General features: G+C 40.6%; 1 protein-coding gene across 6 annotated transcripts in view; it reads left to right on the top strand.

Annotated features, from left to right (window-relative positions):
- Window positions 1-17,504, top strand: part of GTDC1 (glycosyltransferase like domain containing 1) — a 158,119-nt gene that overhangs the window by 57,293 nt on the left and 83,322 nt on the right. Inside the window, exon 2 of one of the 6 annotated variants that reach the window (XM_065751008.1) lies at window positions 12,302-12,388. The exons of the other annotated variants lie outside the window; for them this stretch is intronic. Within the exon in view, the coding sequence (XP_065607080.1) occupies window positions 12,330-12,388 (59 nt within the window). The 5' untranslated portion in view covers window positions 12,302-12,329. The remainder of the gene's footprint in view (window positions 1-12,301; window positions 12,389-17,504) is intronic. 6 annotated transcript variants of the gene reach the window in all.

Genomic DNA, 17,504 nt, shown 5'->3' with positions numbered 1-17,504 from the left:
TTTAGCCCTGTTTTCTTCCATGTATGTCCAGAGCATCATGGCATTGGCACAGGCTGATGTGGTTAGTAGGTATGGTGGTGAATGGTAATGACTGCAGAGGTTCTTCACAAACAGCCTCACTATTTTGCCCCATTTGGCAAGTTGTTGTAGTTTTTTTTGTCTTTGGTAGTAGAGTTAACCTTTTACTTGTTTGTTCTTCTCTTGACTTCAGCCTGTAAATTGAGCATTTTTCAACTCATCCTGATGAACTCCCTGAAAATGAGTAGGTCATTTGAGCTACCCCAGCGTTTGCCATTAGGCATTATGCAACTCTTCACGTGACTCTTGACCGTCCTGGGAGGAAATGAGAACTTTATACCTGCCCTTGTACTGCTCAAGTCGTGACTAACTACTGTTCTTCCCTTTGCTCCCTGTTATTTTTACATAGCTTCAGTATTCTGGGTCATCTGGGGTCCCCTAGAACGAGCCCTTGTATTTACACATCGTGGTAGGTAATGTCTTACACCTATGTGGAAGAAGATCTGGTTACAGAGACCTCATAGCTATCTGCTCTAGACTGTTAGCATTACTGTCTACTCAAGATTGTGCACGTTGAATCTATTTTACCGTAGTGCTTCCTCTGGTGAGATTTCATGCTGACCTTGCAGAGGACCTTGTGTCCCCAGACTACTTGGGAATCAGACCTCAGTAGTTTCTGTGGCTGCTGAGGCATCCAGGTCTTGCGTGCTTTGAATGCAGATCTCAGGTCTTACTTGAGTCAGCAGATCTCTAGGAAGAGGCTGTAGATAGGAGTTTCAAAACAGGAAGAACAGATTGTAATGTAATTATTCAGAATTGCATCATGAGTTGCAAATGGCAAAACTTACCATTGTTTTATTTTTTTGAAAATGGAGCAGAGAACCTAAGGCTTGTCTTGTGTGTGCCTTGCTATGTTATGATGAGCAGTGTATAGATTTGCTATTAAAAAGTAGATATCTACCCTTCTAATTCTACCCTTCTAAAGCACTGATTTCCATCATTAACAAATGGTCATCAGCACTGTGAATTGAATAGGGTCTCTGGGTTTCAGGCATATTTAAAGACTATATTTATGGTGTCTCTACCTCCCATTATCACTGTCTGGCAAGCATTTTTCAGGGGATTGTTCTTCAATTATATTTTGCACATGACTCTCAGTTTTCTTAGGTCCTGTTGAGGAAAAAATGAAAACTCTTAATAGCTTTTCCCGTGCCTTCAGGAGATCTATTGATGGGTGCATGACCAGAGGGTTCAAAGCATGGGTAGGCTCTGCAGGGAGAATGGGTTAGTGCCTGAGATGCTTGTGTGTGCTTCCTGCTATTGTAAGCCGTATTAAGAATATTTTGTCTGTTGGGATGAAGCTCAGCAGCTCCTCTGCAGACTCCTGACAAAATAAAGGCCTGGATTGTCCTTATCTTGGACATCAGCCTCTGACCAAAGATGTGACTAGAGCTCTGTGCTTCTCTCATCTGATAGTTTGACTGACATGGTGAATGTGTAGTAACAATGAGAGTGTATTTTATTACGAGAGATAGGACTCAGGTGATATTGTTGCCTGTGAATTGCTCGGTTCAGCCTAAGACTGAATCATGAAGAGAAAGTAAAAAACTGTGCAATGCAGCTGCTTCATGGTGGAGCACAAGTGCTCAGCCACACTGAGGGTTGTTACAGCATCGCTGTGGTATGTGCCTTCCCATTATCTCTTTAGCTCACCTTTGCATGGCGTATTTTGGTCCATTGTGTTCATTTCTTTTCCTTCCTTTTTTCTTTCTTCCATCCTATGGAATTTAAACCGGTGACTTTATTAATTCATGTTTGCAATACCATTAATTTTGTCTTTACGATGCGTTGTTATGAAGAGAGTTGTCATGCAAGCCGTGGTGCATCTTAAGTAGAATATTTCATCTTTTCGCAGATTGCCAGTATTAAGTGCCAGCCCATGTGAGCAGCCTGCTGACCACGAAGCCCGACCACGCTCGGTCTATTAGCTGTACTCCAGAAGTATTTGTTCAGTTTTTCCTCAGATGGATAACCAATATGGAACATTCTGTCCACAGAAGTCTTATTAAAGAGGTTAGAGCATCCTGCTAATTAGGAAAAACTAATTAGGCAGATTGTTGCGCCTGTAACCAGAACTTTATATTTTAATGGATTTGAAATGTGGTACACTCATTTTTCCTATTGTAAAATCAACTTTTTCTTTAGATGTCTGAAAATAGTCTTCTTGAGGAGATTATGCGCTCAGAATAAGAAAGCAGTGTCTTAATTTTTGAATTCACTAAATAAGTCGTAGATCTCCTTGTAGACTGGCTGAAATCTTTCATTTGCACCAGCTTTTAGGCAACCAAAATGATTTTGTTTTATTACCTTTCTGTTAGCTGAAAGTTTCCAACTGCCCCAAGGAGGAGCTGGAATAAGCTTCTGTGAAGGAGCAGTATGGTTTGTGGCTGCGGGGAGGTTAGACTTAGGTGGTGCTCACATTCACAAACAGTTGTTTGACTCCTCCAACCTAATGTTCACTAACTGCTCTTTCCTAGAATCTTGGGAAGTTTAAGATGTCTAAAACTGAACGAGACCCATTTGCTGGTGCTCCTGCAGTGCTGTTTTGGAATTTCAGTGCATACCAACTGGAAGCTGAACGTCATCCTATCTGCCATGTGGCCTGAAAGCAAGGTGATTGTGACTGGGGAAAAGTCTGCCTTGAGATACGCTTGGGTATGTTTAAGATGGATTTCTCTGTAATGGCTACTTTGAACCTGTTCCTGTCTACACCCTGCTGCAAACTTCAATTAGTATTAACCTTCTTTCAGGCTTGTCATTCTGCCTTCTGTGAAATGCACTGACTTGTGGAGAAGCCCTGTGGCCAGAAGCTGTGGGCAGCAGCCTTGTGTAAGACTAGCCAGGTTTGTTCCTGTGCTGCCAGCCCTGGCTGCTGCTAGACCTCCTGTGCTTGCAGGACTGTCAGCTCTGGCCTTGGCAAGGCAGACTGGTGTTGAGCATCTGCTGTGACCTGTAGATTTGCACCCTTCCACATTTCTGCAGCTTTGTCTGCAGCGTGAAATCTGGGTCTGTTATCAACCAGACAGGTCTAGATAGTTAGCATGATGTCATGTCTCTTAAGCAGTTTATGGAACGAGGATGAAATTCATGGCAATAAATATTTTAGATTGTTTTTGTTTAGCTTCTTGAGGAAAAGGGTTTTCTTAGGTGAGAGGTTACTTTGTGGGCAGCTCTGCAGTAGAATGTATCGATGCTTCCAGTACCTAGGATGCTTCTTGCTCTTCACGTCAGAGGTTGAAATTGATACTCATAGTTAAGAGTTTTGCAGATTCTTGTTTAATTACAGGTCATCCTTCTGAAGTGGATGACTCACTTAGCCTTCAGTGATTGCATTGCTCCTCTGTATAACTGTACGCATACCTATTTTTGCTGCTAAGAGCCTTGAGATTGAAAGTTTCTCCACTGCACTGTGTCTTGTTTCATTGGATAGCACAGAAAAGATGTGAGAGGGGACAGCAAATGAGAAAGGCAAATAGTTGGAACCAGATGATCTTTAAGTCTCTTTCAATGATCTCAGTGCTATTGCTGCTATTCTTAATATGTAGTAATTTCTTAACATGCTAGCTCATACTTCTGTGTCAGTATTTCAAATTGGGAAGCTATGGCAGGACACCATTTCAGGTGTTCTGTGTATGTTTATTTTGATAAGATTCAGTGTTTATTGAGAATTCAGTGTGGAAGTTGGTATTTCTTCTTGATTGCTAATGCACTTGTGGTGAAAAGAGCTGGCTTGGGGGGACTGAAGCTGACCAGAGAGTGTGGGCAGAGGTTCTGCTTTGTGCATAGCAATTGCTTAGGGTTCTTCAGCACCACTGGGGAAGCACAATAACCATTCTGCTTCAGGATGTTGGTATTGGATAAGAGCAGTGCTGTTCATCTGAATTAACTTTTGCTGTGTGACCTTATGTTGCATTTGGGCTTTTAGGAGCATTGGAAGTAATTTTCAGGCACTGCTTGCAGAGCAGTTTGCAGATGGCTCCATCTTCATTCATCCTTGGCTTCCCTTTTGTTTTTGTGTTTTACCATATTCTGACATCTTAACTGTCACTGGTGTTTCTTCCTGGCATTTCAGGCTGCCCATCCTTCCCTGTGACATTGCACGTGCAGAAGTCTACTGTAGGGATTCAGATCCTAGAGTTCTGGGCCCATTTCAGTCAGCATAATGCATTGAGTTGTGTCACCTTGAGATCTAAATTTGCATTTAAGTAGATAGAGATGGGTTGAACTTTGTTTTCTGATGTTTCACAGTTGGGTGTTTTTTTCTGCTTTGTCAAGGGAGATGACAGCAGTAAGACCATGAGCTGAATCATCCCTCTAGTAGATATAATTTATTAATTCGAGAGGGATACTAAGCAGAGTAGATGGGAGTGATCTTGGAAGACTCTTCATGGACTGAGGCTGAAGCACCACTGCCCATGGGATGCACAGTCCCTCACTCTGGGTCAGGCAAAGTGTGGCCTCAGTGGGACAAATAGATTGACACCCAGGGTGGACATCAAGCAGGTCCTGGAAAACACCAGCCAAACATACAAGGACTCTGCTATTCTGAAAAATCAATTTGGTGGATATTTAAGAAAGAAACCCAGTTTTTGCAAAGTGAAGTTTATTGAAATCTCTTCAATGTACTGAAGTTGTTCTTAATAACAGAGCATAGCATCATAAGATAATGCTGTATGAAATTATTGTATTTAAGTTTTTTTTTCTTGAAAAGGATTTTCTGGAGCATGTGGCTGAGTGCAGGACAAGGTGCTGCAAATCCAGCTTATACATTATGGGGTGCTCAAAGGCACAGTGGTCGCTGGGATGTTTGTGAGCAGGACAGCAGTGGCTGAGATTTTTGAGTGCTGAATTTTATGTTACGTACGTAAGCTTGAAGAAATATTAATGTTGGTGTGTGATAGCATATTATCAAAAGCTTACTTTTTCTCAATCTGGCTGATGGACGCTAAAATAGCACTCGGGTCATTCCTAGCAGCTTTTCCCCAATTAAAAATGTGTAAGATACATTCATTACAAAAGCCATTGAATTGAAGTTTTTTTTTTCCTGCCGTGATATATGAGTATGTTTTTGCCACAGTGGCACTTGCCCGTTTTGGATTATTTTCTGCCTATGAATGTTATGTGATTTCTTGTTAAAGTGAATGACAAGATGATGTACGACATACTTGAGATGGTATTGAGCAGAATCTAGTCGGAAAATTGCAGTGATAATTTTCTTTTTACATCTCAAACTTAAACACCATTAAAGAGAAAGAAAGAAGTGTAACAGGCAACTCAAGAAGAGCACGAGGGGAAACCTTGAGAAATTACAGGGAAATTTCCATAACAGATACACTAGTAATGCTGGTTTAATAATGATTTCCTGTCAGGAGCTATTTTTATCATATGCCTGCTCTCTGACGTGGCGTTCTATTTAACATTTTTGAGAGCCATGTTTTAATCAGATTAAGCTCAAGGAAACCGATAGGTATCTGCTTGGCTCATGGCTTCTGCTTCTGTTTCTTATTTAGTCACAAGACTATTGTTGCTGGAATCTTTTAAAGCACGTTTTGCCTCGGCGGCAGCAGGCGTGCAGCTTGCCCTGCCGGTGGAGTGCCACTGATTTCCATGATATATGCGCTGGGCGCACGGCGGAATTATTTTGTAAATTAAAGAAGACTGATACAAACTGTTTCTTTTCCTCATGTGATTAAGTAGCCCAAAATAGCAATCTATTTTTAGGTTCGTGCACGGTAATGTTTCTTAGGAGCAAACTAACCGAAAGCGGTGTGCTGGGAAAGGCTGATAATGAATAGCGTTGCATGCGAGTCCACTGGTGTAAAAGAAAATTGCCTGATAAAACTGGGGATGTTCCTGAATCATTTTATATAGCGCGCAGCACTCATGGTGCTTTTGCTACAAGGGATATCATGAAGAGAAAATACAAACGCGTGTGGTTTTAACTTTCATATTTTCATGTTATTTGGTCATTAAATCAGAAAGTTTGTAAGGAAAATTCTCGGTTAGATTCTCCATTATTGGGCACATCCGTGCTATGTAGCACTGGGGATTCGGGCTTGTGCCTGGCCTCGTGCAGGTGAGAGCATTTAGCACCTCGTTAGATGGTCTCAGTGTTTCAGACCATGGGGGAGCATCAGCAGAGCTGCTTTTACTCAGCTCCATCTATTCCAGCTTCTGAGGAAAAAAATGTATTACATTTCTAATGCCCTCTTTTGTCTGTTGAAAATGCGGATTTTATTTTTATTTATTTATTTATTTATTTTTCTTTTTTTTTCTTTTTTTTTTTTTGCCCTCACAGTAGAGCTTATATTCACCAGCTCAGTTTGTGTTGTGTTGCCTCGGTGTATTATTTATTTGGTTGACGTGCTAGAGATCTGCACGCCTAAGAATTAATGAAGGTTATTAGTTATTTTCTCTAATAAAATTAGCTGACCTTTAAATAAGAGCATTATGCAGGGGATCTCTAAGTGGAAAAATGACAGAAGGCATTTTTAATTTGGTGCCCGTTTCTGTTCCTAAATGTTCTAGTCATGCTATAGAATGTTGTGATGCTGTGCATTTGCAGACAACAATGGAATATGTGAATTTTTCATATTCAAGACGTTGCTTAACCCTTTGATGACTCCTGATGCTCTTCTTACAACTTGCTAACACTTGCATACTCCAGAGAGCTGAAGACGCAACTGCACGTTCTGAGAATGAATGTCCTTTGGAAAGAGCAGCGGTGGGAGTTGGCTGTGGTTTTCATTAAGCTTGATTGTATGCAGATTCCTCTGGTGCTCCAGCAGACAGCCTTGGGTTGCTATCAGGCATATGTGATGCGTGCTATTAGATGTTAATCTTGCTGAATTTATCTACCACTTGAAGCTGAGACCTGTCACAAAATATGGTGTTGCGCGTGAGGTTCACACCTCTGTTTTTAAGTTGTGGTGGAGCACACCTCAGGCAAGTTTCTTAAAGCAGTAATAAAAGTAAACTTTCTTCGTTCTTTTTGGTACTAATAGCTAACACAGAACTTGTGCTGAACAGTGGCATCATTAATTGTGTCTTATCTGAAAGAGATCTTGCAACACAGTTAAGTACCCCGTGCATTTTTCTTGTAATTTCTGAAACCTTGGTAATAATCCATGTAATGATTATCTTCCAGCTTGTGGATTTCAGGTGAACGTGAAGGCAGTACTGCGAACAAATCTGCAGTTTCTCAAATTTCTACTCAGTCTTAAAACATTTGTTGAAATCCTTGCAAGATATTCATCTATTTGTAGCATCATATAGGTCTGTCTCCCCATCTGTCTCTGTTTTTCGTGACGATGAGGCTCTATGCTGGTTTTTTTTTTTCCCCGCTGTCGTACTTATTCATTGAGCCCGCTGTAGTGCTGCTTCTATCACAGATATTTGTCCAACAGCTCTTATTGATCATTTGGGATAAAATAAACCATTTCTTCACAGGGAGAAGTTTAACCATCAATTGCTGAATTTGGTTTAATCACATTTATTTTTATATGGTAGGAAAGCGAATGTAATCAGAACCTGTTTATGTACTATTGAATACATAAATTAGTAACAAAAGTCAGTGCCAAAATCTTACTAACACACTAAAAAAAAATAGTTCTCGCTGAATTCTTTGATGCTAGGCCATATTTATTAAGGAATCCACACAACTTTTAGATTTCAGAAGTAGCTACTCGTCTCGGGTTCAGATTCCCTACAAATAAATCATTATTTAACAGGATATCCCTGAGACTCTTTTTTTTTCCCTTTCTTTTTTTTTTTCCCCTTTCTTATTGGCAGCCTGACTAAAACAGTCTCATCTGGTTTAACTAAAATCTTTGCATTACTTGGCGGTGGTTTCTTTTGTACGTGGTGCTTAGAGCTCATTGAAGCTCAAACGGTACAGGAAATGCAAATCATGCAAATCATCCTCACGCTGACGATGTACAGTGGCGTGATTGAGCAGCAGTACGTATGGCTCGTGGGCTGACCACATGAAAGGAGTCATTTAAAGACCAGATGAGCCAAAGCTGGGTTAAGTTAGGCTATGTGTGAGCTTCAAAGCTTATAGAATAGCATCCTTTTTAAAAAGAAATTTATTTTATTAATAACACCTGCGCCGAGTTCTTAAACAGTGAGAACATATATAGATGAACATTACATTAAATATATGCCATACTTAAATCAAAAGGGCGAAATTGTTATTTCTGCAGAAGTTCAGGTATGCGTTCCTGTCGATGGAAGGGAGACCACAGCCTAATGCATTGCAAAACGGGTTTGTTGTGCTTAAAAACCCAGCTCTCCTCTCCCTTTCAGGTAAAAATGAAAATAAATGGAAGATGAAAGGGAGTTTCAGCTTGTGCAGGAGGGTTAAGAGCAGGCTTTCTGCAAGTGCTTGAGAGATGAGAGGAGAGGGCGGTCGAGTGCTTGCTGTTATTACAGACGGCATTGAATTTCTGGGGTAACTTAGAGAAAAAATCCTGCCTGCCTTCTTCTGAGCTCCTGCTGTAGTTTCGGGGCTGTGGCTCAGGACCCTGAGCACTGTGCTGGGTTCCTTTTGGATTCAGCTTAACGCGGGGCTCTTGTGAGGTGGGCATACAAAAACTGAGTAAGGGCACGGGCAGAAAAATGCTCATGGAGTAATGAGCATTACTCATTCATACTCAACTTGCAAGGAAAAGAGCGGATGGTAATTTTTATTTAAAGACATCATTACCTAATCCTGCCTCTGGTAATACTCAACATGGGTGGCTGTTCTGCTTCTAGTGAGAGTCCTATTTCTCAGCTTTCTTTTTTATACAGCCCTCGTCTGCTTTTCTTTGCTGTTTTGATGTTTTTAAAAGTTGAGATTCATTCAAATAATGTAACTTGACACAAAGCTGGAAAACGTCAATCTTAAACTGTTCCTGTGTAGTGTTTAATTTTTACTTGAAACAGTAGCCCCGAGGAGGTCTGCTGTGGGACAGCTTAGGACACTGCTCTCTATAATCCCCAATGGATGACATTATTTTTCTTTTTATTCTTTCACCAGTGCCCTGCTCCTCCTTCATTATTTACTTGTTTCTAGTAATACTTACGGTATTAGTATTAGAAGGAAGAGCAAGAAGGAAGAAAGTAGGTTTTTATGCTTTACTTACTGGCTTTCCTCTTTCCCTTTGTGTTGATCTACAGGTCCTGCAGAAAGGGAAAGAGGGGTTTCTCATGTTTTCTTCCAAACAATAAAAATACAAATTGAACACCTTAATAAGTTCCTTTTTGAATTGCCATAAATGAAGTCAAGATGAGATCTTGCCCCCCCTTGGTGTGTCTTACAGGCTGGGGCTCGGCCTATGCATGGTGGCCACCTGTGAGTGACCATAGAGCTGAGCTGGAGTTGGGGCTTTAGCAGAGCCAGCAATGTGTGAGTTCCTCCTTCTGCATTGTGCGTTCATTACTTTCTAAGAACAGAAATCAAGGTGGCTGAATCCTGAAAAGCAGACATTCTGAAGTCATCTTGGAGTGCCACAGAAGGGGACACAGTAACTAAATTCTGTTTTCTTGAGCCAGGTACTGGAGTTACCTCCTATGGAGAATGGTTGTGAGCCTGCAGCTGCTGCCCACAGCGGGGTTCAGAGGTGCCATCTCACATCCTGCACACACTTATTGCTTTAATTGGAGAAGGACTTAAAATCACAAATATTAATAAAGTCTTTAATACTCAACGCAAGAAATACCAAGATGCAGCAACTAGCAAAGAAGGCAGAAGAGAAATTTTACTGGTTGTATCCCTAATAATTTAATGTAATTTTATATCCATTTCAGTGTTTGGCAGGAAATGGAGATTGCTTAAATATCTGTATCTAAAAGCACACGGCTGTATAAAGATCTTTGAATTTTAAAGTTAATTTGTTTCATCCAGCACTATATAGAGATATATACAGAAAATGAATCCCATATGACTGCGCAACTACCAGTGGTCCAGAACTCTTTTTGAAATGCTTTCCAGAGAATACCTCCAGTCATCCTGACAAACAGCTCGAGTCAAGTTTCCCTTTCGAGAGCTCCTGAAAGGCCTTACACGTAGGCCAAAGGCATCACCGGAAAAACTGTGTTACTTGGAGACCTTGACCAAAAATATTTCATTTTGCTCTGTTTTTGCAGATAGGAACGCTTGTTGGCCAGACACCTCGAGTGGATTTTTAGCTTTCTGTGGCAGAGAGATGCACGATCGTTTCTCAGTAACAAATCAGCTGTTGTCAACAACTTTCCAGGCCGCGGTTTAAACAGCTTAATTCTGAAGATAGTGTTTCACAATCATAGTGCGGAATGTGATAGAAGAGCAGGATAGATCTATGTATACACACACACAATATATGTAAAGTATCCAGTATAGATGCGTGTTGTCTACGTGTGAGCTCACACTTGTGTGTGAATGCATATAAACCAATGTATGTGCGCACGTGATATCTGTGCCTAAAAATACGCTATCTGAAAGTACTGCGTATGGTCTCACGAAGATAACACTTCATTCAGGAAGTGTGTCAGGTACTGTGGTGAGCAGGGTCCATAAGATATGTACACAGAGTGACATGATAATACGGAGATCGATGAAATCACCAGACCGTGACTTTCTCTTATCTTCAACTCTTGGGCTCCTCACCATGGCACTGATTCTCTTCATGGCCCTCGATAAGCAAGCTTTGGCCTCGCTTTCCGAATCTCAAAGGTTAGAAAGTATCTGCTATATTCTTCTCACTGTGGAATCTCACTTGCATGTTACTGGTGTGTAATGGGAATTCGACGCTGGGTGCTTTATTTAATGATAAAATGAATTCAGAAGTTTACAATTACATAGTTGCACATGAGATAACGTTGAGAGAACAATCTGTAAAATATCTGGAAGCCAAAACCCCTTTGATTACGACTTTTTAATTTGGATTTTTTTTTCCATGGGGGAGGAAATCCCAAAGTGTGATAGTGTTGGGGTCACTTTGCTCACTTGGGCAATGCATCCATGTGTAAAAATCACCCGATGATGACTGCAGCGTAGCGGTCACATCTACAAAACTTTTACTCAGGACCCGGAGATCGTCTCAGAAATGGGCAAAAGGCTTCAGGTTCAAAACTGCCACATGCTCTCATGTGTATGTTTGTCTCATTCTCTTGGAATTCTCTCTTTCTCTGCAGGTTCTTGCATTGGTACCCTACCTGGCATGGCAGGAACCCCAGAGCAAGCTGCCTTACCCAGGCTGCTTGAGAGCCCTTTTTCCATCTCTTTCACTGGTGACGTTGCAGAGAAAGGCCAGTTGTGATAATCTGAAATGAAAGGGCATCAATTCAGATTACACTTTAAAAACATGTTACGTAAATGGAAATAAATCAGTTTATGGTATATGCCAGGCATGCTGCAAGTTTTATTTGAGAAATAGATGACTGAAGGGTTACATTCAATCCAAATGCTCCCCTTTGTGATCTTTAGCCATGTTTGTAGAGAAACCTCTCTAAAAGCACTTCAGGCTTAATTCAGAACAGACAAAACAATTATTTTTTGAAAGTTTGATGAAATATGTTTGGCAGCTTTTGAATTGAAGGAGGGTGTTTGTCTCCCTTCTTTGAAATCTCACTTCATTTGGTCAGTCAGCCATTTCAGCGTAATCGTTCAAGTCTGGTAGCTGTGCCACGATTCAGAAACTGTCGAATAAGAGAGGCTGGGGTTGGAAATTAGTATGCAGGAGGTGAAGACTGAAACTCTCCTTGTTGATACACCATTGAACATTGGTCTGTCTGCCATCCCCAGGCTTTTGGCAGCGTGCTGGCTGAGCGTTGACTCCTTGCAGGTAGGAGCTTGGTCGTTCAATTCCTGGCATCACCAGGGTTCTCCTGCAGCCTTCATGAGCATGGACCAGAAGCATTTAAATTGTAGTTGTGGCTTCAAGTTCAGCTGATTGTATTGAATCATCTGCCTGCTTCTTTTAAGGCAGGAAGCTGTCACTGTGCCATAGCAGTGTGCATTACACAAGTGTGAAGGGCTGTTGGGAGAAATAAATACTTTCACTTACGTTTTTATGGTACATTTGATTAAGATTCCCATATATATACATATACACATATACACCCACTGATTTACAAGACTACATACATATTCATGTATATATATATATATATATATATATATATATATATATATATATGAGGCTGCATGCAGTTGGTGAATATATATTAAAGTTACTAAGTTATTCCTAATGTTCTCTAGTGCTGCCTGCTCCTGACAAACATCTGATATGGATCATATGCCTCTAAAAAGAGAACTTCCTCGAGCAAAATATCCTCGTGGAAACAGGTTGGAGACACGCACATTCTCTCCCTCGCTCTCACTCTCATGTTACATTTTGGCACATTGTAGAAGCAGGTAGCATATCTACTACCTGCTGTTGAAAGTGTTGAAGATACTGAATTATTTATTCCATCTTCTGCACTATCCAAACTCGTTTTGGGTAGTTTGACACATCTCGGTCTTCCATATGGATACTTCATGGTGACAGAGTTGCCAGCTGCTCAGGTTTTATGACAGTCAGGGTTTTTTCGAGGACTGTATTAGTTTTCTGGGAAGAATCCTGCTTTTCTTGAGGTCCCCATTCTAAAGCAGTAGCTTTGCCTTGGAGTGATGCTCTGCAGTGGTGGTTTTTGTGTTTGTTTTTTTTTGGGGGGGGGGGATTGGGGTAAAAATCAGCTACAAGAGCATTAGCTTCTATAAAAATATTCTTAAAAGGACTTGTTTATAGGTTATCCAAGATGAAATCAGAGACGTGGTCTACTGGAAAAATCTGAAAGCCATTTGTTAAGAAAACTTAAGTTCCTTTTTGCAACCCCTTTCAAATTTACAAAAAATAAATAAGATAGAGAAAACAAATCTTTTAAGTATTTACATAACGAAACGCCTGAAGTAACATACAAAACAGGTGGCAGTCAGACATGTTTTGGAGAACAGAATTTTGGGGGCACTTGAAACATAAAACTGCCAAGCAGTCTGCTGAGACCCTGCCCGTCTTTTCTCTGTGATCGTGTGAAGTGCATGGGTTTTCTGGGGTGGTTTTTATTTATTTTTTAATTTAAAATGTGAAGGCTGGGAGAGGATTTGAGCTTTGATTTTTCCAAAACTTTTTTTTTTTTAATAAAAGGAAAATAGCTCTTTTTATTTACCTTTTATACATGAAAGCATCCATTCATACACCCCTTTCTTAGATGTCTTAGGTTTCTTTCTTTCAGTCAGTTCCCTCCATCCCTTGGCAGCTTCCTGGGTAGGAATCCAACGCTCGGAATAGAGAAGCCTGCACTTCACTTGCTCCATTTTAATTCTGTGTTTCAGCTGTTATGTGGTGTTGCCATTTAAGTGTTGTCTTTTTAAGGTTTTATAGGTAAAGGTGTGAGTTTAAGGACACTCTCCACTGCACAAAGCAGCATATATGCACCTGATGCACTGTGTATGTCTATGCACTGAGTGCATACCACTATAAAAAATCAAACCAATGGAATTATCACAGAAAAGTTGGATAAAATATTTGTTTCTTCATTTAAAAGAGTTAGGCTACTTTCAGTGAACACTATCTGACGTGGAGTAGTTGTCCTCAAGTTCCTTCTTTGGTTTCGCTATTGAAGAGCAGCGTTGTGATGTGTGTGATCTTAGGACTTTTCCATGTTCCTACCACACAAGAGGTGCATTTTTCATGCCAGTCACTTGGCATAATTTGTTTTTTCTTCCAGAGTTAGACAGGTAAGAGACCCAATTAAACGAAATTGTGGACTTTAAAACAATAAACAAAGCTTTGTGAGTCTTACGTGATTAGTTTGAATTTAACAATTTAGCATATTTTTTCCTCTAGAAAACTTTTCACTGTACATCCCTACATCCTTTACATTCTCCCTTGTGCGTTTGTTGCCTTCTCTTTCTTGTATTTTCTTGTGTTTTGTTTGCTCTTGCAAATATACATCACAGCATATATTTGAGCAGAACTGATCCGTACGTCTCTCATAAGCCATCCAACGGCTCCTTGGCTGTCCTGCTTCACTTATGTTCTGCCCTAATAAGATGCCTTTGCTTCATTATTTAGTGCTGAGAGAGTGAGATCTGATCAAGGAAGATGACGTGGGTTCGTGGCTTTCTCCTTCCCCCTATCACCACAGCAAGAGCCGCTCGGTCTCGACCTCTCTCTTCATGGAAACAGAGAGGACGATGTAGCCCATGGTGAGCAATCTGGCCACTAAAGTAAAAATGTGCATCTGTCAGTAATTAATTGAAGCCAAATTTAATTACAAATCAGGGAAAGAAAAAAAATACTACACACTTAATAAAACTGAAGAAGCTTCAGAGCTGTTGCCCAGAAACCAAAGGAATCCAAACAAAATATGACCTCTCCCAAAAACCTGGGAAGTCTGTCCTTGAATTACTCTCTTTCAAACTTACCTCTCAGTGTTAAATTCAAAAGTAGTTTTAGTTGCTTTCACTTCATTTTCAGCATCTTTTGAGTTAAGAGGAAGAATTGATGGAGAACCCAAATGGTTTTACAACAGAAAAACCTAATGCATCTGTGCGGCCTCTTGAATATTTAAAGCGAGAGAGTGGCTATTTTATATGTCTGGTTTTGCTGACTAATGTCAGTGGAGTCAGTGGGGTTAGGACTGGAGGCTTTGGAAAAGGCGACCTGAAGTCCTGGCAGAGGTCTGAAAACGTTGGTAGAGAAACAGAAGGATGGGACCAGCAGTAATGGGGCTGGACACGCAGCCCCCTCTGCTCCAGGAACGTCAAATAGCAGATGCTTAGGCAGATGGTTTAGAGCTTTGTTTGGGATATGTATGAAGAAGGGGAAAATGCGATTTCTAGGCAGTAAATTCTTTTGGAAAATGGAGCTGAGGTCTGTGACAGCAGGAAGAAGAATTTCAACTCTTGTCCTGCGTAGCATGCTATAAAGCAAGGGAGCGAGGGTGTCATTTTAAATACAAGCATGAGAAAAACAATTTGGAGTATGAGTTTAAAACAAAATATTCATTTCTAGTGTATTTCAATATACAAGGCTAACTCGAAATCCCAAACTATTGAACTGGTAGGAGCCATGAATATCTATCATAGTGCTCTGCATAGCAATTGCAGTGAGAGGGAAAAATATTTTTCTTTGCGATTAATATTTGTAAACGTTTATGAAAGTACATAACAAATAAATAAGACAAACACGTGGCCTAATTAAGATGAAAGGCATGACAACCCTTGTGATTTGTTTTGAATAATAAAGAATGTTCAAATAGTAAGACTTAATTATTTCTGTAAACATTTCAAATTACGCTCTATCTATACAAGTGTAATTTATGAGATATGTATTATGGTATCTATAAGCATTTTTGACACTTGTGCATTGCACGTCCAAAAAAATTAAGTGTAATTTATATTATGTAGTGCACTACCATATATTATCGTTGATTAGTATTTATTGTTTAGAAATTCAGGGGCATCTATTGTTCAGTGAGAAATGGAAAAGCATTTTCTAGTTGGTTGCAATCACTGTCTTCTTGGTACAGTGATAAAAACACAACTTCTACAAGTTGATCCTAAAAATATGTGTGACACTGAGTGAAGATAACTGGTCTGTTTAGCACTGCACACGTTAATGATGCTATCTGAGGTCTGCTTTACCATCGAAAAAAAAAACCAACACCCTGAAGCCAAATCAGCCGATGTGTCCAAGTGATTGAATTGAAACCAAAGGTGTGCTGAGGGATGAGATGGAGGGACCAGAACCCTCAGTTTTGTTCTTGAGGAGCATGAAGACAGCACGGGCTGGGTGTTTGGAAAGGGCTGTGTCACAGAGGGAGGTGGGCATGGCACAGCTCAGGGAGCATTTGAACAACACTCTCAGCCATTGGGTTTGGGTGATGCGATGTGGGGCTGGGTGCTGGACTGGCTGGTCCTTGAGGGTCCCTTCCAGTGTCGGGTTTTCCATGAGGGTATTCATTCCCTTCCCTCCAGCAGTGCCCATTGCCAGGCTGCAGGGATCCCGGTGCCAATCAGCTGTGCTTTCAGTGCTGGATCCACAGTTAGGTAAATGTGCGCTGTGTGGTCTCCCAAGGGGAAGGCAAAATGTGTTTTTAGTTAGGTTGCATGGGAATTTAATTGAAAGATTTAGGGCAGTTTCTTAAAAGAGTAAATCATGGTTATGTGAAACGAAGATCTGTTAAACAAAACAAAAATATTTCAGCACCTATACTTTGATATTTTGCTTGGTATAAATGGAAACCCATATCAGGCTGATATCTGTTGTCATCTGATAACGTGAATGCTTTTACTGCTTGTTTATGTTTTTAAACTTCAGTCCGTTTCAGCCCTGTGAAATAAAGCAGCGGGCATGACAAAGGTCAGGTCGTTCGGCGCACACAACGCTGCTCTCAATCCTTCTTCCCATGAATATTTGTATGAATTAAGCACCCGCTTAACTTAATTCACGTAAGTAGTTCCTCAGAAGTCAGGAGGACAATTAAGTGCTTCAAATTAAGCACAAGCTTAGCATAAAACCAGAGCCTGTGCAGAGGGTGGCCCTGCAGTCTGGCCGGCCTCCAAGGCACTGGTGCTGCTGAGCACCCTGTCCTAGCAGCTGCAAAGTGCTCGAGGTTGTCCTGGGGAGGACAGCTGGGGTGTTACGGTGCGACCTTCAGCTCTGCAACACTTTGCTCATGGTATTTATGGAGGGCTACTGCTGTATTATGTGTTGCAGCAGCGATAGGTTTGGATGAGAATATTGTAATAGCAGTTTAAATGTGTGTGCTTTTTTTTTTCTTTTGGTGAGGTGGCAAGCTAATGATGTAGCAGTTAATTTGAATTTAGCAGACGTTTTAAATATAGGTTTCTCTTACAGAGACAAAAGTTGCAATTTAAAGCTCTTTGGTGGTCTAAAAACAGCTTAATTCTCTAGTAGCATGGTAATAAGTACTAATCCAGCTTATACAGTGATTGTAGTATGTCATGTTTGTGAAAGATTGCCTAACTCTGCTTTCTCTGGGTTTTATGTTAATTTTTTTAAATTAAACATAAAACCTTATAACATCTTTATGCTGAGATAAACTGTTCAATTTAACTTGTGCTCAAGCAGCAGCTGTCAGGAATTATCATGTTTTGAGCGTTCTTGCTATCACCTTGTGTCTCTACCTCCCAGATACACTCGGTGGGATGATAAAGCTCACCTTGTTAGGATTTATTACTTAAATAATAACCCGAGGTAAAATGAAAGTCGATGTCACATAGAATGACAACTGACATATATTTATGTCGCACATTGCATTAGAATAAACTTTCCCTTCTTCCCCTTGTAATAGGTGTTAAGTGGAAATCCACGGCAGCATATCCTCCAGTGCCCTGCATGAGTCCATTAGCCACGTCCAGGGCTGCTCTGTGGGCATGTTCACAGTGACTCGGG

Source organism: Cyrtonyx montezumae, unplaced genomic scaffold (genome assembly GCF_038088225.1).
Source record: "Cyrtonyx montezumae isolate F1298 unplaced genomic scaffold, pur_monq_1.0 scaffold_7, whole genome shotgun sequence".
Lineage (NCBI taxonomy): Eukaryota > Metazoa > Chordata > Aves > Galliformes > Odontophoridae > Cyrtonyx > Cyrtonyx montezumae.
This window is presented reverse-complemented; position numbering and strand designations above follow the sequence as displayed.